The sequence below is a fragment of the Rhea pennata genome, chromosome 1 (genome assembly GCF_028389875.1).
Source record: "Rhea pennata isolate bPtePen1 chromosome 1, bPtePen1.pri, whole genome shotgun sequence".
NCBI lineage: Eukaryota > Metazoa > Chordata > Aves > Rheiformes > Rheidae > Rhea > Rhea pennata.
The window spans coordinates 117,514,375-117,540,576 of record NC_084663.1 but is presented as its reverse complement, the minus strand read 5'-3'; the positions used below and the strand labels follow the sequence as shown (position 1 = coordinate 117,540,576).

The window sequence follows — 26,202 nt, the reverse complement described above, 5'->3', positions numbered from 1 at the left end:
TTCTTTGGAAAGAAGGCTATTTTTAACCTTCTGATGATGGATAAATCTTCATTATCAATGTAATGCTTTAAGACAGAAAATCCATTTCCAGAGTCATCAAGTATCAAGATAAGCATGCAGATAAAGTCTTTAAGTAGAAAAAGAAAACCCAAACGTTACAATAACTTAAGATAATGCACTGTACCACACACATCACATGGTAAAACCGATTATTTTTCATGAACATTAGTTATCACAATTGTATCCCAACGCAAGGCTAAAATTTTTTTTAATGTTTTGAACATGTTATTTGGAATATTCATTTCTTCTTGGCAGTTAGTTTATCTTCATAGTTGACTGGGATTATGCCACTGCATTCTTCTGTCTTTGATACTGGATGCTTTAAAAAAGTACGTCTAATTACATCAATGTCACGTCCTAAATGATCCATCATGGTCGATACAATCGAAGGTGGGCCCTCAAAGTCTACCAAAAAATACCTGCAATGAGAAACACACACACAATAAAACAAAAGACCTGCACTCCAAAAACTTTAATTCAAATCACTGTGTTGTGGGATTTCTTAAATGAAACTTTCTATTTTTTTTATTTTAGTATCCAAACTGCTTTTGAAGAAAAGCTCAGTATTATTCTGATTTCAAATATGAGTAGTTCGGTTGAAGCATGCTCAGCCTGAACTTTTCTTTGTTGTGTAGCATTGCTTACACGAAGAGGTGAAAAACAGCTTACTCTCTCCTTTTACCTACTCCATTCATTTATACACCTTGATTTGAACAGTTTAAAAAAAGTAAGGTGGCACATTCTTTTCATTTACAACATGCATTCTCCTTCTTTGAATTTACTGCATCTTTTGGGGGGGAACTTCACCATGTCACATTTGGAGGATAGAGCCAGGAACAGGTGTCACAGTGTAAACATCTCCAGTTTATATATGGGCACGTTTCTTCCTTTGAAATTCTGCTCCAGAGCTGAACAGGTATTAGAACACACACACACAAAGAGCAGAAGAAACAAGGAAGTAGAGTTAGGCAAAATTAGGCACATCTCCAATGTGAACATGGCTTAAATTTTCAAACTGCAAGCAGGTGCTGAAGCTGCATGCAAGAAATGCCAGCTTGTACAGTTGGCGCTTGAAGAGCACACTGTTTTGCTGACCTTGACAGGAGTGAAAAGGTCTTACTTCCACACATGCACAGCATGTACAAAATGCGCTGCTCCAGGTAAGCACTTAGCATCCATGACCTACTTGACAGCTATAAAGATAAAAGCTTACATGCAGCAAACAGTGTTGCTCCTGGTTAATATGAGGTCACTGAGGTTACTTCTCTAATAAATTCCTTTGTTGAAGAGCTGCACCTTGTTCATGAGCTCGATTTTAATTTTACAAGAAGCTTTCAAAACTTCAGCACACATGAGCAAGCGATAAGGCCTACTGTAGTTCATGAACAACAGAATCGCTCCATTTCAGACTAGGGACCATGACTATACGCCACACACTGGCTTACTCTCAAGATACATGAATTCACATCCTGTATCTTAATATGAGAGATAACTCATCTGCACCAATGCCTACTGTTCCTGCAAGTTCTCGGTGGCCGACTACCAGCCATTATATTCATGTGGAAAAATGAGTAAGCCCTGTCATTGTCTATCCCTCCTCCCCTGAAATCCTATGAACGAACTAGCATTCTTAATCGAACTGCAATCAAGAAAACTTTTTGATCACTCAGTCTGCATTTGGCATGGCACTAACTACAGTGTAGTTAGTAGACACTGCAACTGTTTCTCAGAAATCCTATCAAAGAGAACTAACAACTCACCTCGTTTCCAAGACCAGCAGCAGTACTACAGAGCTTCCTGTTCAGTTATTTCTTTTTAATCTTTATGAATCCTCTTACTAAAGCTCCCCTTTCCTCCTAGTCCACGCCAACACACCTACCCATGTTTAATAGAAGTGTCAGTATAACATGAAAGTGGCATTCCTTAATTTAAGTCGCATTACATTTGCAAAGAAACCCTACATTACATTTGCAAAGAAACCCACTCCTAAATCACTTGTACCCAAACAGCACCAGGCATCCCAGTTTGATTTAAAAGCTCTAAGAATAGGATTTTGTTCTACAAGAGGTACAGGCTCTTGTTAAGCCAAATACACGGTGAACATCACACCTCACAGTCCAGTTCACAATGGTAATCCTGGTGGTAAGCCCCAAGACCAGAAGCTGAATAGCGGTCAGAAGAGGAAATAGGGGAGATGAGGTCATCAATAGAACATGTTTTTCATGCTGCTCACCATGGACAGAGTTAACTCTCTTCCAACTAAGTGAGTTCAGCTAAGTAACATCAAAAGTATTACACACAGAGGAAAGCCATCAGGTCAGAAATGACTCAAGTAGTGCATGCTGGATTGCTGCACAGGGGTGGGACTTACACATGGAAAACACTGCAAAGAAGATTTTCAGTAGCGAGACATCCCAAATTCTGAAATTCTTGTGCAGGAGCCTACATTAATAGCCACAATTCAGCTCTGAAGTCTTTTTCAGGAAGACAGGATTGAAGCACTGAATTCTCGTATGTGGAAGGTCTGACAGCAAAAAATTTCCCTACAGACGGTACTGAAGCAACCAGTCCTCTAGCACAGATGCCCAGCTGGTGCGGGCTGTGGCAGAGAGTCACTGAAGCCAAGGGACCGCTGCCAGTTCACGTCAGCTAAGGTGCTGCTCCTCCGACTGCAATAAGACTATTGAGAGTTATGGAAATAACCCGCCTTAGGGAAGGTTTGGAGGTGCTATGGTCTGCTTAGTCCTCTGTGCAAATCCTCAAAGGCTTCAACGGGGAACATGACTAGGCTTAATGCATTTGAGAAACTGAGCTGCCTTCTGTTTCCTGGTCTCCAGAAAACAAGAGAAGTCACCCAGTTACAACTTTCGTGAGAAGAACAATTTTTAAGCTTGGACAATGTATTAGAAATACTGCATAGCAACTTCTCAAGGATGCATACCCTGTAAAAAGGAGAAGTCGTATTTTCTGTTAAAGCCATTGGTAAATTTAACAGATGCCACTTAAATCTTCTCTTTTGGAAGAACCCTTCCAAATCCTCTCACAGTTGCAGCTCATAAAACAGGGACAGGGAGGGGGGAGAAATTTTAATTGATAATACAGCAACACTTACCTGCCCCCTTCCCTTAGGGATCTGTCTGCAAGGACATTCGCTTGATATTGCAAATTGTGGCCTTTGCTGTATCATTTTAATCCCACTTCTCTAGAACTGCTCACAAGTTGTATGCTGCTTTTGATTGTGTTCCTAAAACGGCAATAATTTTTTTTTTTTTCTTTTTCTCAAAAGGCTGCTTTGCAACTTTGTGCTTTCTCTTACATTAGCAAACGGTGGAAATTTCCACTGACGCACTGTTGATAACTGAAGGAGAAGTGGGGGATGGGAGGATGAGCTGTTACAGCATATCTTTATGACTCCTCGCAGAATAGGTATTTTATCTGAGGATAAAAAACTGCAGTAATTGGGAACAATGCAATTTTTTTAAAAAAACGACCAGCATTCTTCAACACAACAAGCAATAATTGCCTTGCTCTGCCAAAAAAGAGAAAAGAAAAAGAGGGCCAGCATAAAAAATATATATATTTTCTCTCATTAAAGAAAAAGAGAAGAAACTAATGGCTGCAAAATAAACTACCAAAAGTGAAACTGCAATCTCTGAGGAGATCTAGAATATTCTCCCCCAGAATATATGTATTTAAATCAGATGTCATTAGGTTGTCGTATTTTTTTAAACCCACCTCTCAACAAGGCATGCAGCAACCTTAATTTAAGCCAACGAACTATGACCTGATACAAAATGTTGTTGCTACTGTTTGTCTAGTAAACAAAACCAAACCCCAGTGAGACCAATATGGGGAAAATACAGGAACGCAGGAGGGAAACCACCTCTTTCTTGCAAGCACAAATCAGACAGAGTTTAGGCTCTCTAGGAGTCAGCCGAGTCATCAGGGGAGAAATGCAGGAAAATTCCACTGATTCACTGTGAGACCACAGTTTTATTTTTGTCATTCTGCTCTACTGTAAATAGGAGGATGATTTAAATACAGGACAACGAGCTATCTATCTACTGAAACATCATATTAAAACACTGCATTAACGGAAAAAATAAGCAAAATTGTATGATTGCAAAAACGGAGGACTTGCCCTTGCATATGAAATAAAAATGCTAAACTTCTTTCACTCTTTTCAACGTATCCAAGCCAGAAATTGTTTGAACTTTGAGTCCTAAGAATACTCAAATAGTTTGCTTTCAAATGGACATTCTCTAACTTCAAAGAATCCTGAAAAGCACCTGGATCAAAACTCACTGTTAAATCCTCTTGGAATATGACTCTAAGACTGTGTGTAGTGTGCCTGGGGAGACAAGGCAACAGCATGCATATGGAGGACTTGGAGGAGGCTCTGCAATCCCACAGCTGTGCCCAGAAAATGTGTGTATGCTTAACCATGATAAGCTTGAACTCAGCTAGCTTGCTTTCAAATTTCTCCTGCACATACTGACAGTATGTCTAAGCAAGCTTCGCCAGTGGAGAAGTGGAAATATAAAGGAAAGAAAATGTTTTGATGAACAGGTAGAGCACCTAAGAATGAAACAGAAAACAGTCTGGAGGGAGGGAGGGGAAAAAAAAAAAGGTACTGGTATTCTTGCAAAAGTAGCTGGACATTCGTTCTCATTAAAGTAATCCTTTGTTATTGACATCATTTTGCTACCCGAATGATCACCACATCTTTGGGCCCTTTGCATTTACTCTGAAGAAAGGCACTTTGCTTTTCTTCTCAGCTCTTGTGGTAGCTACTCTTCCTCAGCGGGGCAAGCAGCCAAGTTTATGCTCAGAAAGATTTCTGATTTGTTGCTGGAAGGACTAGTTAACATTTTACTTTTAGCTTTCAGAAAACATATATGGAATAGATTAAGTTCCTTGAAAATTACCAGGACAGCAGCTGGCAAGTACCAGAACAACCCCAAAAGCTGTAGCCAGTAAGTAGGCTGTGCCACAGGAGTGATGCAAATAATCCATAATGAGCAAGTACTTTGGGGAAAATTATTTCTTGCTATCCAGAGTCTTCAGAAATTTCATTTGCCAAATCCTAGACATGGACGTCTGATATTAAGCAAATTAAATAATGGAAAGACATTTTGCAGCACTGCAGAAAAAAAATGTTATGCTGCAGAAGAGAAATCAGTCTGACCTATTCTGTGTATTTGAAAAGTCAATAGACACTTGGTTTTGGTCAGTTCTCGCTGGGGTAGCATCTGAAAAGTTTACAGCCCAGCTTGCAACGCTTTAGCAGTTACCCATGAAGTATTAATTCTGTGTGGGCCACATCTCTGCTTCTGCAGAATACATAGCTTAAAAAACCCAGAATTCCTATCACACTAAGATCATTATTTAAGAGTAATTACTGCATTTAATCAATGTGCTTGCACAAAGATGCTACAGAATTTAGTGCACAAAACTGATACTGGTGCCTTAACATCACACTGTGCCATTTCCTCTGAAATGTTCTGAAATTGTGCAAATTGCATTCCACGGATAAGGTGAAGAGAAGTCACTTCACGGCTCTGTTACCTGAGGCACATGCACGCTTACAATGGCATGTGCATGTGAACAAAAGCACTTCAAGGAAAAGTAATGGTTCGATTCATCAGTGAAGAAAGCCCCATCTAGTGGAAGATAATCAATTTAGCAAAAAATACTGCAAATGTGTCTAATACTCAAATATTCAAACGGATTTAGTTTTCATCCCACTACATTATGGAAACAACTCCTTTTTTGCTGATGCAGCTCCAGGTGCTCTAAAATCCGAGTAGAACAAACAAGACAGGTTGTGCATTAACTGTCAGTTTAATTTGGTAGTATTAAGAAGAGAGAGTTTTTGCCAGCTTTTTCACCTGCTTTTCTTTCTTCCTATTTGGCCTTGATCATTCAATAGCCATGAAAATCATAGAGACATTCTACCCGAGTGGAGCTGAGCATTTGCTACATTATCTGAAGGATGGAGTCCTTTAACTGTGTGATAGTTCGTGTTTTACTTGAGGGAAGGGGAAGGATTGTTAAAACTTGTAAAAGCGCCTGAGAAAAATTCTGATGGGCAACTATTATTTTACTCTTACAAATGAAAGAAATAAAGCTATATCCAGACTACGTGGGTTATTGGAATGGCTATTCAACATCTCTTGTCCATGTAGAATACCATTCTGCAACAAGCTGCTTGTTTAAAAATAAATTGTGTAAGTATAGTTCCTAACCTCAGATACTTAAAGATGAACAGTCTGAACACGTAAAATAATTTACATAGATGTGTTTCCAAAATGTTCAAATCTTTTAACATTACATTCAGTGACTGAAACGCTCCTCTTATTAACTGTCTGTACCTGCTATACTGGGACACTGAGGCACCAGAAATTAAACAGTAGCCAACCATGCCCTCTCGTTCCTGAGCGCTCATTTACACAAAGTGATTTTATGCCCTTCCAACATACAACAAAGGCAAAAACGTGATGGTCCTACAGGGCGACAAACTGCCTCAGACTCTGAAGTGGGAGTGATCTGAGAAACAGATAGGACAACCTCCAAGGGAAGCATTCAGCCCTCGCACCACAGTAGAGGGGAAAATTAAGGTACCAAAGCCTGATGAATTGCTCCCCACAGCCGGGGAATAATTGCAGAGCTGCAAAGCCTAAAACCAAGTTGAGCTGATCACACTGCATCTTTGGGAAAGGGCCTTGCTTTGCAAATTTTCCCCATCACACAAACAAGTCCAGGCGCAACTAAAATTGTGACCCAGATTTTGTGACTTGGTTCTATTAGACACTATATTATATACATATATATATATATATATATATATATATATATTCTGCACTTGTTGGTCTATCTGGCCATCACTAGGGTCCCTGTACACCCCCAGTAGAAAATTCCCCATGCACATGTTGAGATAAGCTCCTAAAATACAATTCAGCGAGAACAAAAGAAAGACCTGAGTTTGCTATTTCAGAGAACAAGTGGGCTGATAACTGGAATGAAGAGCAAAACAAAAAGATTAAGAGACAAGCAAGCAAATAACAAAAGAAAATTGCCATCTTTTCAAAATCAAATTTGAAAGAGAAAATAGAAAAGGCAAAAGAAACATGAAAACTATTATGAATAATCAGAATTACACACCGTTTAACCAGAAAACTCACAAATAAAGTAAATGCAACAGTCAGAAGTGCAGGGAGAAAAGTCTAAAAATTATTAAATTGCAGGTGGATTAAGTTGGGGGAAAGGAAACACATACACAGAACAAAGTAGAAGGCAGGCCACAAGCTCTATTGATTTATCAAATAAGTGAATCTGACAGTGACCAGGCTGATGTACAGCAGAGATAACCAAAATAAAAATAGCAGCAACATTTAAAAACAAAACAAAAACAATCCACTAACAATAAATCTCTAGAGGATAGCAAGGCATAAGGTATAAGGCAGTATTTAAAACTCAGTAAAATCTGATACCCTCTTCTCCCCAGAAAGCCAGCCATAGCGCCTTCCTCCAGTGCACTAGATCCCCGGTCCATAAAGAGTTTGAGCCACCTTCCCCAAGCAGTGCCTGAACCTTGTTTTTTAAAGATCTGTTTTGTAGACTTCCTTGCACCAGCTCCCCTGAAGTAAAAATATCCTATAAACCAAGCACCTCCCCCAAACCAGCTCCTTTGCCTGATGCCTTGAAGCATGAAGTGTCACAAGCATGAAATTAAGTCACAGCCTGGCAGGGCTGAAGACAACTCAGGTATGCCAGAAAGCCCAGTCTGACCCACAGATTGTACTACTGAGATCCAGCATTTTACAAGCAGTTGCTACGTTCTCCAGCATAACACTGACCAAACAGGTAGCAACAGCAGCGTAATTTCATCCAGCCCTTGTCTGAACACTTTATTTGAAAGCTGCTTTGAGGAATTCAGTCCTTTTGTATCATGTAAATAGCAAACAAATCTACAGTTTAACATTCTTTGAATTCAAATACTAATACACACCTTATTTAAATCACCTCTAAATGATTCACCTTTGCTTGTTTCAAAAATAAGCACCTACTGAAACATGTGACACAGTGTAAGAGAAAAAAAATGCATCACTGCATTGAGAATAATTTAAAAACAACTCATTTAAAATGATAAACAAGTAATGGCTAGAAAAACAAATACTCAGAGTAAATACTATTGGCTATTAGAATATAAAGTTGTAAAGTTGGGAATTCTTATTTACTCTTTATAATCTTTTTTTTTTTTGCCCCCTCCCCCTTTTTTTTTTTCACAGTGGCCATGGGCAATTCACTTGGGCTCAGTACCTCAAGTAAATTTACCTACCTAAACCGCACTGGAACCACGGTGTCTTTGTATCTCATTCTACTCATCCATAGGATAAGCAGTAATTACAATTTTGTGAGATGTCACAGAATCTACTTGAGCTATGATCCTAAATTCATTAAAAGGAAATATTAATGTTCTATAGTGATTAACATCATAAATGTAAATTAGTAGCTACTTCAACTTCAGTTTAAAGTATCAGTAAACCAATGATTTAAACGTTTTATTCTTCATATGCATCCACAATTCCTGAAACGTACAATTTTCATAATTACTTAAATTCAGAAGCTGTCAATATTGCATACTGTAAAAAATGAAGGTGTTTTCTGCTAAGAGATGCAATTAAGACAAAGACCTAGATCTGTTTTAATATACCTTCAATACACATGCACCACCTCCTCAGTGAATATTGTTTGCTGAGAAGGAACAAGTCAGTGAGACGTAGGATCTCAGGTCTTCAAAGCTGCCTGGGAGAGCAAAGCTCCCGTTCGCTCCAGCAACGGCCGCGGGCCTCAAGCCCTGATGGCAGGCTTTGAAAAAAATCTCAGCTTACACATCAATTGGCAGTAAAACTCTCACTCTCGGAGAAGTCTCCTGGATATTCCTAAACGTGTTACGCGCCTTTAATGCGGTAACAGCTTTCCATGATGGATGACGCTGAAGCACTGCAGGACTCCTACGGAAACAACTGACCCAGTTGACTTATGAATGTGCGTTTCCCAGCTTAATTCCTTACTATTCACGGAAGACACTACAATAAGCTGGCTAAGTGCACTGGTAGCTTTGCTGTGCACATTGCGCTGCTGTATTGTTTCTGCCAATCATTCGCTTTTACTATATGCTGCAAGTAAAGACTTGAAATGTATTTAAAGTGAAATTAATTAAAGAAACATACAGCAAAGGGTGGGGGGGTGGGCGGGAAGTGGCAGCTAGGCACACCACAGAGCGCATCCCAGCGGAAAATGCAAATAGTTGGCTGATGCCATACGGATGGCCCTCAAGTCAAGATAAGAGAAACAGACTGGGTAGCATTGGGAGAGTTTTATAAAGGAGCAAAACTAGATACTCTACACTATTTTAGATGATAAAATATCAATATATTTTCTGATTTGTTTTTTCCAGGTAAACACTCCACACAGTTGAGGGGATCCTATGCCATTAAGCGACAAGGAGATGGTTCATACAATGGTCACCAAGACAAAAGCTGTCTCTAAGAGGCAGATGCTATTAAGCTGTGACCCATGCTATGAAAGCTGTATTGCAGTAGTTTTCACACCATTTACCAGCCAGGAGGTCAAAGTAATAGATTCAGCATACATCCTAAGCCCAAAAGCATCTACACACTATCAGAAAATAAACTACCTGAAGCCCTGCTGAGAATCACAAAACTGAAAAAAGGAAAAAAGCAAAAAAAATTAAAAAAATAAAAAATTGGAGCACCCTCCTCACAGACACAGCATAACCTGCACTCACAGAAGCTGCTTCGGTTACTCCAGAAAAAAAAAAAAAAAAGAAAAAAAAGAAAACAGAAAACAGAATAATGAAAAGGTGACACATGCTGTACTATTTACATCAAGTTACTCTGTAACACTCTATACTACTCAAGACCAAATGGGTAAAAACAAGGAGGTGGCAAGAAAACGAGTCTTGACTTATTAAATAAGAGTTGGTAAGACAGGTGAGAAAGGAACAATATTAAAAATTCTCTATGAAAGAGGAAAGATCTTAGGATCTCTTAGTAAATACAGGTGCATATTCAACTTACAGAGATATTCTAAAAGCTTGTTTTTTGTTGGGTTTGGGAATATCTTTTTTTTTTTTAAAAAAAAGTCTTGTTAAAAAGATTACTTTTATAGATGCTGTAAAGTAGAACTGAGCAATTTTACAAGGTGGATAGAGAACTGACTTCACTTTCTACTACTAGACTGTCTTTAATATCCCAACTTACCCTCCCAACCTCATAAAATATCAGATGGTCTATCAGGAATCCACCACACTCACACTGCACTGTGATGTCCACAGTAAAATCTACACAAATACGCCCTCCCACATTATCAGATACTAAAACTGCCTGTTGCTTACCACTGCAGTATCTTTTTTCTCCTGAATTTGAGTTTCCAGTGGAAAATACAGACAACTACTCTCTCCAGTAGTACTCTGTGCTAATCAGCTTCTCCCTTTCAAGAAGTCAAGCAATTCAGAACACAGATCTGTCATATGCAAAAACAGAGGAGCTAAATCCAGGGCAAGCAGAATGACTGCTAAAGTGTTTAGAGAGAATTGAATTGGCAGGTGGAGGAGGAATAGCGATGGTGACATTAATTTGACAGCTTCATGCTTATGTATCAAGACATGATTGCAATTATTTTTACTAGAACTCTGCTTGATTCGGAATGCAAAATAAGCCTGCACTGAGGACTCTGCAAGGAGGAGCACTGCAGTCTGCAGATCTCTCCTCCTGCTTACTAAACAGGTAATCTGTTGTACTAAATGAGTTAAGCTGGCTTAGGCGTCTGAAAGATCCCCTGGAGAAATGGATTCCTTTCATCTCTGCTACATACCTCCTGCGATACCAGTTATTGTGTTCTCCCCTTTTCTGGTTTCACAGTTAAAGAACCTGAGACCTGATCTGCAGAAGTGCTGCCACCCAAGTCAAGTGAGAACTGTGATCCGGAGCAGTAACATGTTAGAGCATGTTAAGTGTTCTAGAAAAAAAATCTAGACTGTAGGAATCATAGCTTCAGCATCCAAAATTAATAGAACTTAATCCCTCTGCCTTGGCTCTCCAGCGTAAAACAAGTATAATACCAGATCCTTGTTCTGCTTAAGCAGTCTGAAAAGAATATAGCATTCATAAAATGTTTCTACACCAATAGAAGAATGAAGTGATTAATAATTCTGCCTTCAGAGAAGTCTTTCATTAGCTTCCATGTGTAGACAACAGGACTTCACGCTAAAACACAACTGTCAGAATCAAGAGATGTTTTGCAGGCAGGCAATTACAGTCACCATGAAGGAAGAGTGCATGAAAGTTACAGACATGACACCACATAGGTAAGAGGCACATCATGGAGATTTCTTCTTCTACTCTTTCCATCAGTCCACACTAACGAGCAGCTGTCACGACTCCTACTTCACAGGAGAATAAAGAGGTCTTTAGAAGAAGGAGTGAAGCTGTGAGTCAGCCCTGGGGAAAAGATCTAAGAACGGCTGCAAAGCCTGAAAGCACACTTTTGGAACCACCTTGCACTCACCGGTACCAACTGCATACCATGGAAGACAGCTCGCAAGTTGGCCATCAATCAGCTTTTGCGCGGTTATATTCAAAAGATTAGGAAAAGTGCGTATCTAATTGTTATTTTGATTATTGTGTGCAGCCTCTGTGCAGTCCCAGTTGCCTAGCAACATTTCTCAATCCTTGCTGAGAGCCAGCATTCAATTCAGAGGTAGTATTAAGGAGCAACAAAATACAAGGATGAAATCTACAGTACGTTCGTTCTCCATTTCAGGAGAAACCTGCTTGCTGATACGTTAATTCAGAATCTCAGTTCAGGATAAATGTACTCATTTATCCTCAGGGAAGCAGATCATACTCCCCACAAATGATGTGGTCATCATTAATAAAATCTGTACTATAAACATGCAAATTTTACAGGATATATGTGGTAATTAACATTTAGTTCAGATGCATTAGAGAAAAAGAATCAGTTTTGCCAGTTAGCAGCCAGCAGATTGACAGTAGATTAAATGAGACTTTTATCAGCAGACGTTATGACTGGCTTGGAAAATAGTTACGTAAAAATGGCATAACAGAATAATATTACCTATGGGGAAGGAAGTATTTATGAAGGCCTGAACTAAGACTATTCATAATATGACAACTAAAAACTGACAAAAAGCTAACACTACAAAAAATAAAACCCTAAAATACTTATAATAGCATATGCACATGAACAGCCACAGAACAAACTTATGCAGGTGATAAACATTACAAATATACTCCCAAATAGCACAGGGAAGACCGAACAATGAGAATTACATATGCATATTTTAAAGAAGAATTTGAAATATTTTCAGGAATAATGCATCGTGCATACCCTCCTCTTCTGTGACGCTGTTTGTGCTTGGAGATTTTATAAGGTAGAGACCTTTCTCCGAGGTTTTCTAGGTTCCTCACAACGGCTCCATTCTCCATAAGAGCCTCAACAGTGCGCTTCAGCACAGCTGCAGTCTCAGGCTTTAAGAGAAAAAAAAAAGAAAAAGAAGAAATGTACACAAATCTGGTTATTCCTACTATGCAGTTAGAATCAACACATGTATTTGCACAGCTAACTGCCGGAAAAGATCGTTTAATAATATGAGATGACAAAATGAAAGTACAAGCAGACTTCCCCCTAAAAATATAAGAATACTTTTAAAAACAAACAGCAGCTCCTCTAGGAATTAAGGCAACAGCAAAGCTTCCACTGATTTCCAAGTCATGCCACAACAACAGCAGCAGCAGCAGCAAAAGGAAATGACCAGTGAATTTAACTTACCTGGTATCACTCTGCTTGACCTAGTGCAGATGTAAGTAAATATATACATGGCAAAGAGTAATTATCAATCAGCAATAGTTTTAAGGTGTCTGGATCATTGATGCTAATTAATATTGCTCATTACAACAGTCGTTAACAATGCAGAGGGGAATAGTAATCTGTGGCTCAATACAGAGCCACAATTAGCACTACGTTCATTTTATATAGTCATATCAACTGCATGTAACACATATTTGGACTCTTGGCTAGATCATTGCACATTGTATTGCTTTTACATAGCCAATGTTGAAGTCTTTTTAAGAGTTAAGGAACTGAAATTGAGGGACAGGCAGCCAAAGACTAGTAGGTAAAATGGATGAGATGTTTTCTTGTTTACTGCATATCAGGGCTCTTTAGAGTGCTGAACTGTTCCAGTAACGACACTCGACAATATATATGAAAATGTTAATAAAATACAAATTAAAATATTTGGAAAACATCTGCAAATTTGCTACACTCTCAGCGACAAGAAGTATTTCAAGAAAACAAATCTCCTATAGAGAAAGGAAACTAAATGGATGTCCCACAAAACACAGAACACACTCTATGGCTTTCTTCCCTGCCCCTCCACATTTCACATCAAGATAGATTCCCAAGTCTACTTGTCTGGTGAGATGGCAACAACTGTAAACAGAAAAGTAATGGAAAGCTAGCTAATTTTCAGAGTAGTTGGTATTTTGTTAAATCAAGCCATTATAATGATTTTCACTATCTTTTCTCAGACACAAGCAAACTTGGGTAATCTTTCAATCACCTTATGTACAGAATGACTGAAAGTTAGTTGCCTAAGCCCTAGGCTAGAGATGCAAAACTTAGCTAGGAAAAAGAGCTGTTTAATGCCTAGAAAGCTTAATGGAAATCGGTGAAAAATGTGGTACCAGAATTTTACAATATGCAGCGCAGCCCATGCTCTGGCATGGGAAGTTCCTCTTTCGTATCACCTTGTATCCTCGGTAAAATGAAAGAGCCTCTAAATGCAGAGCAGAGACGCGTAGCATATGGCATCTTGCAAGGTTGCTTGCTCTTCGAAAGGCCTGAAGTACAGACCGTCTGAAATGTTTTCCTGTTCCTATGTGTTTATTGCCCTGTGACATTCAAGAGTCAGTCATGTGATGTATGTGAGGCATGTACTACTCCTCACTATCGGTAAGAAATTTTATTCGCCCCTTTTCCAGTTATGCAAACTCTTGGGAGAAATTATTTTCAACACAAAGTGCCTGATCAGTTACAAGGTGAGCAAAAATGCCTGTTCTTTCTTCAGTATACATGCAGACTGTGTGGTAAAACCATTATGGGGACCAGACAAACATGCTCACAGGTAAAGAGAGGTCGCTACCCTGCCAAAATTTTCCAGTGTATTTTAACTACTGTTTCTCAGAACAAATACTAAAGGTATCTCTATCTCGTCATAATGTGAGAAGTTAGGATGAAGGCATTATTAAGAGAGCTTATGGACTATACTGTAATAATTTAAATGATGTTTTAGCTGAAAATCAGAGATAACATTAGTTTCAGTTGACTGAGGTGGTTATGTCCATTACCACTCTTCCTAAGAAGCATCTTTTATGCTTAGGATCTCCTTCCCAAAAAAATTTGCAAATCTAATTCAGCCTCCTTAAATTCTTTTTGTCCTCCTGCCACAAAGCAAGTTATTCCCACGAATATTACAGGAATCTGATTTTCTGAGATTTCCACCCCTCTATTAGGTATCTACATGTTGATGCTACACCAGACTATACCAATCAACCCGTGAAGCTGATCTTGTTAATCCTTTCACTCCTCCCTTTAAATCCATCTCCCATCTCTCAAACACTTCTGCATTATATGGCTTTTGTTTGTTTTAAAGGATAAAACGTTTCTTTTTGGAGTAAGCACTGTCCAACACTCCAGAATTAGAATCTCAGAAACAATCACAACACAAATAACAAACTGGAAAAACAAAACGAACCACGAAGTAAGTTTGTTTTCCCAGGTTTCAGTTTTTTCCCTTACAAAAATGATCATGAGTCTCTTCTACATGAAGACATAATTTCTGGAACTCCACAGCATAAAAATTCCTAGTCATTATTCGTACCACATTTGTGCCTAGAGGTCTCTGGCACTATCAAGACCCTCCTGCGGGAGGATACATTCCACTTATTAACCTAAGTCTTAAAAGCAAGAGACTTCCTAAGGACACCTACAAAGACATTAAGAGAAGAATACATTCCATTGGATATAACTGGATCTGCAATTTTCTGCAATGGAAAAGGGCCGTTCACAGACACTACAGTTTTTCTTGAAAATGCTCACGGGTCTTTGCAATTCATTTGCCAAAGCAGAAGAGTCATGATATACCAAGTTGGAGGACTAAAATGGTCTATTCTTACGTTTTTACAACAAGAAAACTTTTTTTGTTGTTTTTTTCAGTTAGGAAAGAATATGCAGCACCTAATAAAATTCAATGTTTTTAACCGCCATGATTCAGAATACTCAATCTGAAATTAGTCAAGTAATGAGATAGAAGCTGTTAGTATACTGGAAAATAAGAAAACTCCTATACTGTTAAACAATGTTACATACTAAAATCAATTAAATATATATATGAGTTATACAGTATTTTAAAGTTAGTCCAACATAGTATTAAAAAAACAAAACAAAAAAAAACCCACAAATTAGTTTCTATTGGACCTGGCCTCAGAAAAGGTTGTGGATTTTAATATTTATTTTTTAAATTGAACTGATCAATACAATCATCATCACAAGAGTTTATTACTGCAATGATAACCCTCCAAAAAAATATCACTATGGAACATATGACTGTATTTCTACTCCAACTGTATTTCCAAAACTCTTTCCAGATCTGTTCAAATGATATATAAGCCTGGTCTAAGATAACTATGGCAGACTTGGCATAGATTTCTCTATGCTGTCATCAGGCATCACCCACACTGAGGCACAGGAACCAGTAACACCTTGGAGCAATGAGTTTCCAGAATGCATGGTAGAGTTGCATCCATTCTGTGTGAAGATTATTTTCAAATAATGTCATATTTGGGTGAAATGGCATATCTGATTCCCCTTAACACAGGTCCAATCCAACTCCCACTGAATTTGATGCAAAACTACTATTAACTTCCACAATCTTTTGACAGTGGTCCAGACTTCAGTACTATCAGCTAGCATTTGCGGATATCCTCCTCACCTCGCAGTTAGTAACTATGTAATATAATGATCCATGTGTGCATTTGGTATAAATGGGAGCACAGAGCAAAGACAAGCTCCCCCCCCTTCATCCTGTTGCACTGAAAAAAGGCAGGTAGGTCACAGGAGCACTCTTACTACTACAAAGGAATAAAACCTGGTTTCATGGGATAAGGGTTATGTACACCTGCACTGCCACCACCTATATGGACTACCATCCACACACACGAGTAGTTAAAAATACTGCATGCCCAATGTAGTGCTGAAAAGACAGAGCTTTTTGACTGCCTACATACCCAGTTTTTCAGATAGAATTTATAAGTTGTCTAAGTCTCCTTGATCTGAAGACTGCTTTTTAAAACACCTGTAAACATACACACCTTTGTAAGTGTGATTCCAGTACTTCACCTCGGAAGCCTAAGTTTAAAGCTGTTCTGTAACATTTATTAACAATACACACCGAGTTAGCTATTGGATGACCAACTGTATACTAGTCTAGAGGTCGATTACTTTATCTACCTGTAGATTGAATCTAGAGATCATAGATTTTACAGAGAACCACAAAAGAAATAACAGCTTTAAAAAAAAAAAAAAAAAAAAAAAAAACATATACACATTTTTTAAAAGCACTTTTTCTCTAAATGTTTTATTGAAACCAAATATTTTGGCTTTTTAAACAGCTGCCTAGTTCCTATTTTCACAATTGATTAGCGGCTCCAACGGAAGAAATGCAAGTGCTTGAACACAGTTTGACCAACTAGTCAACATGTAAGATATTGAAAGCCAAGTTCTGGTCCAAAAGCAGGGTACTTTCAGAATATTTCAGCAAAGTATTTCACCACATTAAGAAAAACAAAGGCTGGTATCATGATACCTAAAGCAGTGCAAAAAAAAAAAGCCAAAATAGGAACGTGGTTATAAGACAGCAGTGGGCAAATGCATTTATGGGTATGGGATTCCTACAAACAACCATCTGCCTTATCAATGCTTACTTCTGGATTGAAGGCTGGGAAAATTTTATTCTAAGATAAGAATTTTTTAGGAGTTAATAACAAAGTTCAGATTTCTTCTCTTCCCATGACAGCACCATTTCTTTTTAAAAGCCTTCAGCTCTAAAGCAGGTAGCAAACATTGTTCCTGTGTTGTCTCCTAGATTTATTGTTCATAAAGAATCACTAGCGTAAGCTCACTATAATTCATCAAATCAAATCCTAGAGAGTATCCCATCAACATAAGTATTTTCCTCCAAGACTAGATTCTTAAGTCTTCTCTATATGCTTATATTTTTAATTGTTCTCCCTCCTCTGGGGGATCACATATGCAGTCCCCCTTCTCCACAAACCCAAGGAAAGGAGGGACAAGCAAATACTACTGGGAAGAACTGGGAGGCAGCAGCTAAAGCTGCTCCGATTCCTCTCTCACTACCGCTTTGAACAATATTCAAGGTGTAGGAAGCATCACTGGGAAATCTGTTTCACAGGCCTGAAAGTGACAAACAGAATCAAGATGTATGTATTTTTATGTAATATACTCAATTTCATGATAGAAGCTTTGTAATAGCCCCAGCATCTGTGTTGCACAGACAAGCCAAAGTAGGATACAGAGTTGCCAGTGATATTCACAGTATCACGCTGTAAACACATACAAGAAATCTGTCCTGAATAAAGACGAAAAAACAAGTACTGCTTTTGTGAAACAGGCACCTTCTACCATCCAGAAGATTTTGCCCCTGAAATCAGATTCCGACACTGACTATTAGGATTTTACCTAGCTATGTTAATAATGGAAATAAGCAGTGTTGCCCTGCAGTGAATATTTTGTGCACTGCAATGCACCTGTAGTGCTTCCAACACTAGGCTGGAAAACACATTCTTGGAAAGCAATGGGATCTGCCATTCAAGCCTTCTCCCGCAGGGCCTGCTGTGTGTGGCTAGGTTGCAGGAGCTACCAAAGCACTCAGACATTTATCACAGGAGAAATCTCTCAGGCCAGTGAATAGAAATACTGTTAAGTTTACTGTTACAACTCGTTTTCTACTTGCATATAATATGCTGGATCCTTAAACAGAGCTCTATTCAAAAGGGACCTTAATTCACCACCTTTAGGCAAACAGCTGTATGTCCAGGTGCAGAGCTGTCTGGCATACCCCTTCTTCAGTCAATAGCTGTGCATATTTAAGTTAAATGTTACCGGAGAAGCTTATTCTATTACATCCCTCATACCCTCAGAAGATAGGTAAGCTGTTTGTCTCTTGTATACAGGCCAACAGATCAGCACCTTCCCTGACTGGCACCATGTCCAGCATGATGCGCTGTTTCTGAAGACAATGAAGTCTAAGATAAAGTCCCATATATTTAAAAACAAAACAAAACAAAATGAACAAGAAAAGAAAGCCACAGATTTCTACGTTAAAGATTGTAAAATATTACACTTCTTTGCAACCTCCCCATTTGTGGGAGTACTTTGAAAACATAAACTAATTGTTGGTTTTGAAAGCTTGTCACTGTAATCCCTCTCATTCCTCCTCTCCAAAAAAGATCATGGTTTATCATAGCTTGCCTAAAGCCATTGGCCAAACTATATATAGGCTAGCCTTTGCTAACCATAATATCCACAGACACAAGTTCCTTGGTTTGCCTCAGAGCCAGACCAGTTGAGGACATAGGAAATGGTATTGTCTGGCTCCCAACTCAGGAGCCACAACATTTTTTCCTGAACAGCCAGCAGTAATTCCACTACCACAAATGTGGGAAACAAAAAAAAAAAAAAAGAAAAAAAAAAAAGAAAAAAAAAAGTGGGAGGGGAAGAGGCTATGGAGAGAAAATGAACTTGGTGGCAGGATAGCCATGCTGGAGCGCAGCAAGCACTAAAGAGCAGACAAGTCCTGGTACGTAATTCTCGCTCTTGTTCCTCCTTCTGCGCGTGTAATCAAGCCAGAGCCCTTTCAGCTGGGTTCACCCTTGGCGAACTTAGTTCACTATCATTCAGGCAGGAGCAGTTGCCTCACTTCTCCGGAAGGTACAGCTTTATGCATCCTAACAAGCTATGGAAGAGGAAGGAAGTTGCTGCAGACCTTCCAAGCATTTTTGCTTGAAATGCTGCCTCCAGAAAGAGTAACTAAAGGACAACTATCTACAGATCAAAATTCCTCACTTCTCTACACCCTTCATTTTGTAAAATTGCAGTTGCCCAGAGCTTGTTGCCCAGAGAGTTGCCGAGAGTGTGTTAACTAGCACCTTTCCACAAAAAAATCTGGTTAAGTTTATTTAAAACCTCCACTATTCCCACATGCCCAGGAGTGATACAAAGCCCTGTATGTCACACCAACCACCATCTATGTATGCAACATACCAGCTATATGCACTTCCCTTACAGCTATGGCTTCTCCGTTTCTGTTCACTGGTCTGTCTTCAGTCCTTCCTAGGTAAGACGCAGTTACATCGAGGTGAGCAGAAAGCTTATTTAATGCACAGGTTTCATCAGCATCTCACCAACTTTGAAAAAGGGAAAACAGATGAGGGTACACAATCAAGCTTTATCACCCCAGGATCAAAGTTGCAAACGCACACCTGTAACCGGGAAGCAGTACAACACAGTTCCAACACCCTGTCTCTGACAGGAAATTACTATACACTACCAGCACAAGAATAAAAATTATAGCAGTTTTATCAGTCATACAAAACTCACATGGCAACCAGCAAGCATATTAGATAGGCATAGAGAAAAAATGGGGAATACTCTGATGGTGAAGAATTTCTTGGGGTACTGGAGGCCAAATGGACACAAGCTTGTCAGCCATGAGCTACAAAGAGGACCAGTAAGCCCCATATGCTATTACCCTAGCAGCTCGGAGACAGACCAAAGACTTGGCAACAGCTTGAAATACTGCTTTTATAAAGCTGATGCCTTCTAAAAATATGGAGCTATCCTCCCAATTCTAACAGAAGAGAGAGCTCTGTGGCTGGAATCAGAGCCATGTAAAAAGACCCTTCACTACTACTCAATTTTCAAACTAATTAGCTGGCCAGAGGTTACTCAAGAGAGGACAGAAGTTCAAAAAGACAGAGAAAGCACAATGCCTAAAAAAGAAGCCTTCTCAAGCTACCAGAGCTCCTCTGGAAAGAGTCCTCAGAGAGGCACATCTCCTTAGATTGTAAACAAAAAGAAAACCATCGTAATTAGCATGACAGTTTTCTAACTCCCTTCAATGTGATACTAGCAGTACAAAATTAGGTTTTCTTTTGGTTGTTAAACAGATACAAAGGTCCTTTTGAGATTAGGTTTTGAGAAGTGGAAATCAAAGAATGCAAAATCTATGTTCAGAAGAAAGCTCATGTCAAAAGCAGCAAAACTGTGGGGAAAAAACATCTTCGTCATCGTTGAATACCTAATTGAAGACTAAAAACTTATTACTGAAAATGACAGAAAAACATAACACTTTTTTGAACCTGCCAAGATCAACACTTGCGTAAGAAAGAGGAACTTTACAATAAGAAGCAAGGGGAAGCGGGGAGAGTCATTTAATTGTCACACCCTGTTTCAGTCCACAAGACAGCACACAGATGAAAAATAATCAATATACGAAGACCAGAGATTTCTGTGTCTAAGACAATATAATTTTCCAGATATAAAGGAACAAATGGGAGAATCCAAGTGTTCTTGAATGTGATAACCATTTCAGATTTCCATCAGTTACTGAACAAAAAGGCATGGTATTATTCTAGACGTGGATTTGGTAAATAATGAAAAAGCTAGAGAGGAAAAGTCATAAAAACGAAGTTTGGGGTACTGATCAAAACTGACTGAATTTTAAATAAATATAATACCTCATTCCCAAACCAGGTCTTTAAATAGGGTTCTGATTTTTAAAGGGGATAAACCAAGGAGTTAGTAACTTCACGTGAGGTGAATAGAAAGCCCAGGGACCTGGACACAGAGGAAGCAGCAATCTTTAACGCTAAAGAGCTGCTATTATCTTCACTGTCCCAAAAAACAAAATATTTTTTCAAATAATCTAAACTCCATGAAGTATCTTTTTATATATACATATATATAAAAAATATATTCAACATTTTAAATCATAGGAAATTGTCAAAACTAAGAAACTGAACCAAAACCAAAGCACTGCAAGCTTTAGTATCAAGTATGTACCAAGTCAGGGTTAAATTAGCATAGTACTCTCAACACTGAACCGAGCTAAATTTAATTCATGTTAGAGAGCAGCAACCCTTATAATTCTAAAAAGAATTTTAGACCGTCTGTCTAGTTATAAATCTGAGTTAAAGAGCTTTGCCAACTATAACCAAATCTCTGTGATTCAGAGCCATTTCAAACGTTTCTTATTAGAAAGAGTTAATATAACAATTGACTATAACTTTAGAACTAGTTAAGTACCTTCTTTAATATTCAATTAGAAGCTTATCATCATCTTTTCAACCACAATGCATTACTATATGGACTTCTGCATAACACTCCTAGTCAGCTGAAGTAGTTACTGGAAATTTTCCGAGACCAAATTTACCAGAAACTACAAGTTTTGCTCCTCTTATGACTTTTAGATACAGAATACACTTCATCAAGTTTATGTTAATTTTTTTTAAGCTTAAATAGTCTAAAACACAAAGAAAAAAAAAGTAACAGGGGGAGTTATTTTCAAACACCTTTTCTCCAAGATGTTTGAAATTGCACACACACTCTCACACGCAACTCCCATTGTCAAGTTTAAGATGAAAAAATAGAAGACCATCCAATGAATACACTAAAAAGATAAAGGCAGGAGCAGAAAAAAAAAAAGAAAATAGAAGAAAGGATGGTTTCTTCATTCACATGATACAGGAGCTGGTACTGCAGTCAAGAACCCAAAGCCTCTTTTACCATCTCAGTATTATCTCATGGGTTAACTTCTTCCTGACTACCTTAAGAACGGATGAACGGTTGCACAGTTTGCCAATTCAGGTCATCAGTTCTTCTCTCCAAAGCAATCAGCTGCAGGTTTTAAGAAAGCCTGAAACCATTTCTGACTTCATGGACTTTCCCTTTAATTACTCAAGTTTCAGTCTGCAAGTACCCAGCCTCACAGCTCCACCTTCAAAAGATCCTGAGATGAGCAAGATATAAAGCCTGACTCAACCGTGCAGCCTAGTCTAGTCAAGGTCTGTATCAAGTTATTCTTAGGCAAGTTAAGAAAAAAAGAAAGAAAGAAAGAAAAAACTATGTATGACAGTATTTTAGATGTATGTAGGATTTCAACCACCACAGCGAGCAGAATTTCTTTCTCTTTCCTCTTCCTCATCTTTCAAGACAACAGCTTACTACAAAAGCCCTCTTGAGAAAGCTGGTTATGACTGCTCTGGATAAAAGGTCCTTTAGTGTAATTTTACCTTTTACTAAGAGGGTTAATATAAAATATTATGGAAAAAAAAGTTGCTAAAGAAAAATAATACAACCAACCATTCACTCAATCCAGCAACAGAATTGATATATATTGGAAATTAAGTCTGGAAGCTTCTCTCTCAAGAATGTTACCTATATAATCAAGTTTCTCAAGGTGAGACTAATTTAAAATAAGAATTTTAATTCTGGATAAGACTTCTGCTCTCAGACAAGCTCTTTCTCTCAGTATCTTTCCTCTTACTCAGCCTTATTTTCCAGAGTGCGTATGTGTGCATCGTTTGCTCCCCTACTATTTTCTCTCATCCGTTTCCTTTTTCTCTTCGTTCGCATATTTAACACCAGCTTGGAAGACTCAGACATGAACAGAGGCGGTCCAAAAGAGATGGCTGCTACTCAGAGGTAAGGCGAAGCCAAAAGCATCCCCTTACCCCAGCTGTTTGAAAGGAAAAGGATGCCTGAATGCAGTTAGTCATTCCCCAGCTGCCCATGGCATCTATTTACCGGTTTCTGTTCCAAGTCGGGGAACGGACAGGAATCAAACCACTGCCACGCTGTTGCTGCCACTGCTTCGCTTCCTGAATGCTTCAGGGACAAAGGCAGTGGTATCACGGGCAAGCAGAAGGGCTTCACTGTGTTGCAAATGGCATGCAACATTACAAGAGTTTACCAATCCAAGCAGCGTTTCTGCTGCCCCCCGTCTGCCCTGGATGCACAGTACTGAGTCCAGTACTTTTCCCTGTAGGGAATAACTCCCTGTCTGTCTCTAACAAGGCACACACGTGGCAGCTCAAAACTGGCAGAGATTCTTTCAGTGTTATTGCTCTGGACACATTCAGCCCACTAGGTATTTTTCAAATCAGCTTTCACACTTTGTAACTGAGGGAAATCTGCTCAGCAGCAAGGAAACTGGCACTGTGCAGCTTCCAAAAAACAAACACTAGTTTGGTTCAGAGTCACAAGCTGCAGATGTTACATTTTAAATCCTCTGGGTCAGGGTCTTCCAGCCTTAGAGCTCTTAGCACTTTGGAGAATTATGTGCAACTGTCCACAGCATTCGCTATAGCAATCAAGTGTCAGGACTCTCTTGGAATATATCCCAAATACTCAAGACCAAGACTGTATCACAAGCACCATCTGGACTTGTTGAGGTCACTGAACAACTCCCCCTCTGTAAGAGAAATCTTCCTTTAAGGACTAGAACTAGAGATCTGGTTCCTAATACCGAACTGTTATAGCATCAAGCTCATCCTTACCGTTGTACAAAAACAAAAAAGCGAGGACTAGGAAAAAGCTGAATGGGATAAACAGCCAACTTTCCAAAGAGTGTTTGGGGACCATGGCCATAATTTTTAAAATCTCCTGCTTTTGGAGGAAATTAACTATCTTTGGCTCTGAATCAAACCAGCATTGGCGTGGAAGTCACGTTGGTCTGACCCATTGGTGTGCACCAGCAAAACTGAACCTTAACAATTTCCCAGTCAGCGTCTCCTGTACGCTAAAACACATACATAGAGATAATTCAAAGCTAACTTAGAAAATTAGTTTCACAGTCTAGATAAATATTGAACATGGTTGCTGACTAATTTAAGGGTTATAAGTATTACATAAAAATAAGGTCAAATTGTCATCTTATTCCTGTCAGTCCATGAAACTTGCAAAAAAAAATCCTCAGAAAGGCAAGTCACTAAGCACAACCTGATTAAATGTGCTTGCTAGACAGGCAGGAAAAAAAGCACAAAACCCAAACTTCCTGGCTTGTTCACTTTCCTGGCACAGGAACATGCCTAGTGCAAACTAGGACAACCACATCCAAGGAGGGAGAATTCACTTTGGAGCCAGTAGGCAAAGAGTACTTATTACCACCACCTCCTTGAGTTTTTCCAGCGAACCCTCAAAATAAATGCTGCTGTAGCGTTTATTGAACCTGCCCACAACCTTGTCAGGGCCAGGACTCCACACCCAGAAGACAGAAATGGTAAAGTCTCAAACATTTTTAAGTTGGGCATTGATGGAATGTTTATTAACTAACAAGAATGGAACCAGCAAGGCTTCCTCCACAGGGACAGAGGCCTCTCAAATCTCTTTTAGAAATCCAAGAAAAGGAAAGTTCTCACTGAATAGAGAATCACTTAATACACTAGTCAGCTAAGCAATTAACTAATAGCTAACTAATAGAAACATTGCATGAAGAAAATCTGTAAAACACAAATTCAAACAAAATCAGCAGACAGGAAGTTCTGCTCATCTGTCATCTCAAGTCCAAAACTTCCCCTCCAGTGGTGTTTTGCACCTATTCCTTCAAACAAGTAGCAAAGCTCCTACTTTCTCTAAAACACAGCAGCAGAAGAGGATATGAAAAATAATTTTGATGAATGCATTTTCCCTGTAGCTGAAAATCCAGGTTTAATGTCCTCTCCATAACTTATGGGAACATACTTCTCATCTCTAGCAGAGCATCTTCATTACCAACCCATAGGCGATTCTTACCAGGCCTGCTCCCCTCCTTGCTGAAGTAATGTCACTGGACAAGGGAGTCAGGATTCACATTGGGTTTCCATGGCTATTAGTTCAAATATTTCTGTATGGGGAACAGGTATGAGGGGGAGAAGGATGTGGAAGACTCGTGTTTGCTCTCTGCATTCAAAATGCTTTAATATTTTACTCTTCAAGTAAAAAATAACGAGCATATATTCCCTCCCCCTCGCCACCGCAAAGTCAAGCATCAAAGCAGTGACTACAACAAGCTCTAACTGCTTCCCACGAGGGCCAACTCAGCATCATGCTCAGCATTCGCAGAGCATTACTGTTCGTGTGGGCTCTTTGGAGGACTTGGGCTCTGGGATGGATTTCTGGATCCAAGCCAGAAACAGACAAAAGACATCATGACACACGGACAAGGCTGTCCCTGAGGCCCACCACAGCACAACTGTAGGCATTTAAGAATACTACAGAACCAGGCCCACCCAAAAACTGGTTAAGCAGCAGCTGAACGGGAGCATTAAAATTATACATATCCACACATAAAAAAATACGTACACATACACTATATACATACACACACATCCATATCACATCACAGTTATGGGCTCTACCAAGCAAGGCAGTACTGCTAAAATGACAGCTCAACCCTATTTGGTTTTGCATATAAGCTGCTGCTCTGCTTCTCTCCGCCCGTAATGTGACTCGGCCTTCAGTTTTGCAGCCAAACTCTACAATGATGTTTTGGATCCATAAGTTCTTCTTGCGGTTTTAAAGAATCTGTTTTTTTCTACTTCTCTAACTAAATGCCATTGAAATCACCATCATACTCCATTTCAAAAGGTCTGCCTTTTAATGTGTAGTGTAGAATAGGAGCTATTTATACACAGGGATGCAAGGCTTATTACAAATAAGAACATATGACATAATTATGTACAGGTTCTCCAAAATAGCTTCACAAATATCTGTTCTGTTTTTTTTCTCTATTTTTATTGAAACTTTGTACAGAAGTTTTAAACATTTCCATACAATACTTTTAGACAGGACAAAATGCCATGGTAAAGGAATGTAAACTGCAAGAAACACAGTCTGAAGTATCCAAATACTCTCTAATAAGAGTTTTAGTCTGAAGACTAATGCAGTAGGCAAAATAATATGCATACAGTATAC

At 39.0% G+C, this 26,202-nt stretch overlaps 1 protein-coding gene across 1 annotated transcript in view; it reads right to left on the bottom strand.

Annotated features, from left to right (window-relative positions):
• Positions 1-251: 251 nt before the first annotated feature.
• Positions 252-26,202, bottom strand: part of MRPS6 (mitochondrial ribosomal protein S6) — a 48,658-nt gene continuing 22,707 nt past the window's right edge. The window contains exons 2-3 of the mRNA XM_062598718.1: positions 12,499-12,638; positions 252-479 (exon numbers count right to left, since the gene is read on the bottom strand). Coding sequence (XP_062454702.1) covers positions 299-479; positions 12,499-12,638 — 321 coding nt within the window. The 3' untranslated portion in view covers positions 252-298. The remainder of the gene's footprint in view (positions 480-12,498; positions 12,639-26,202) is intronic.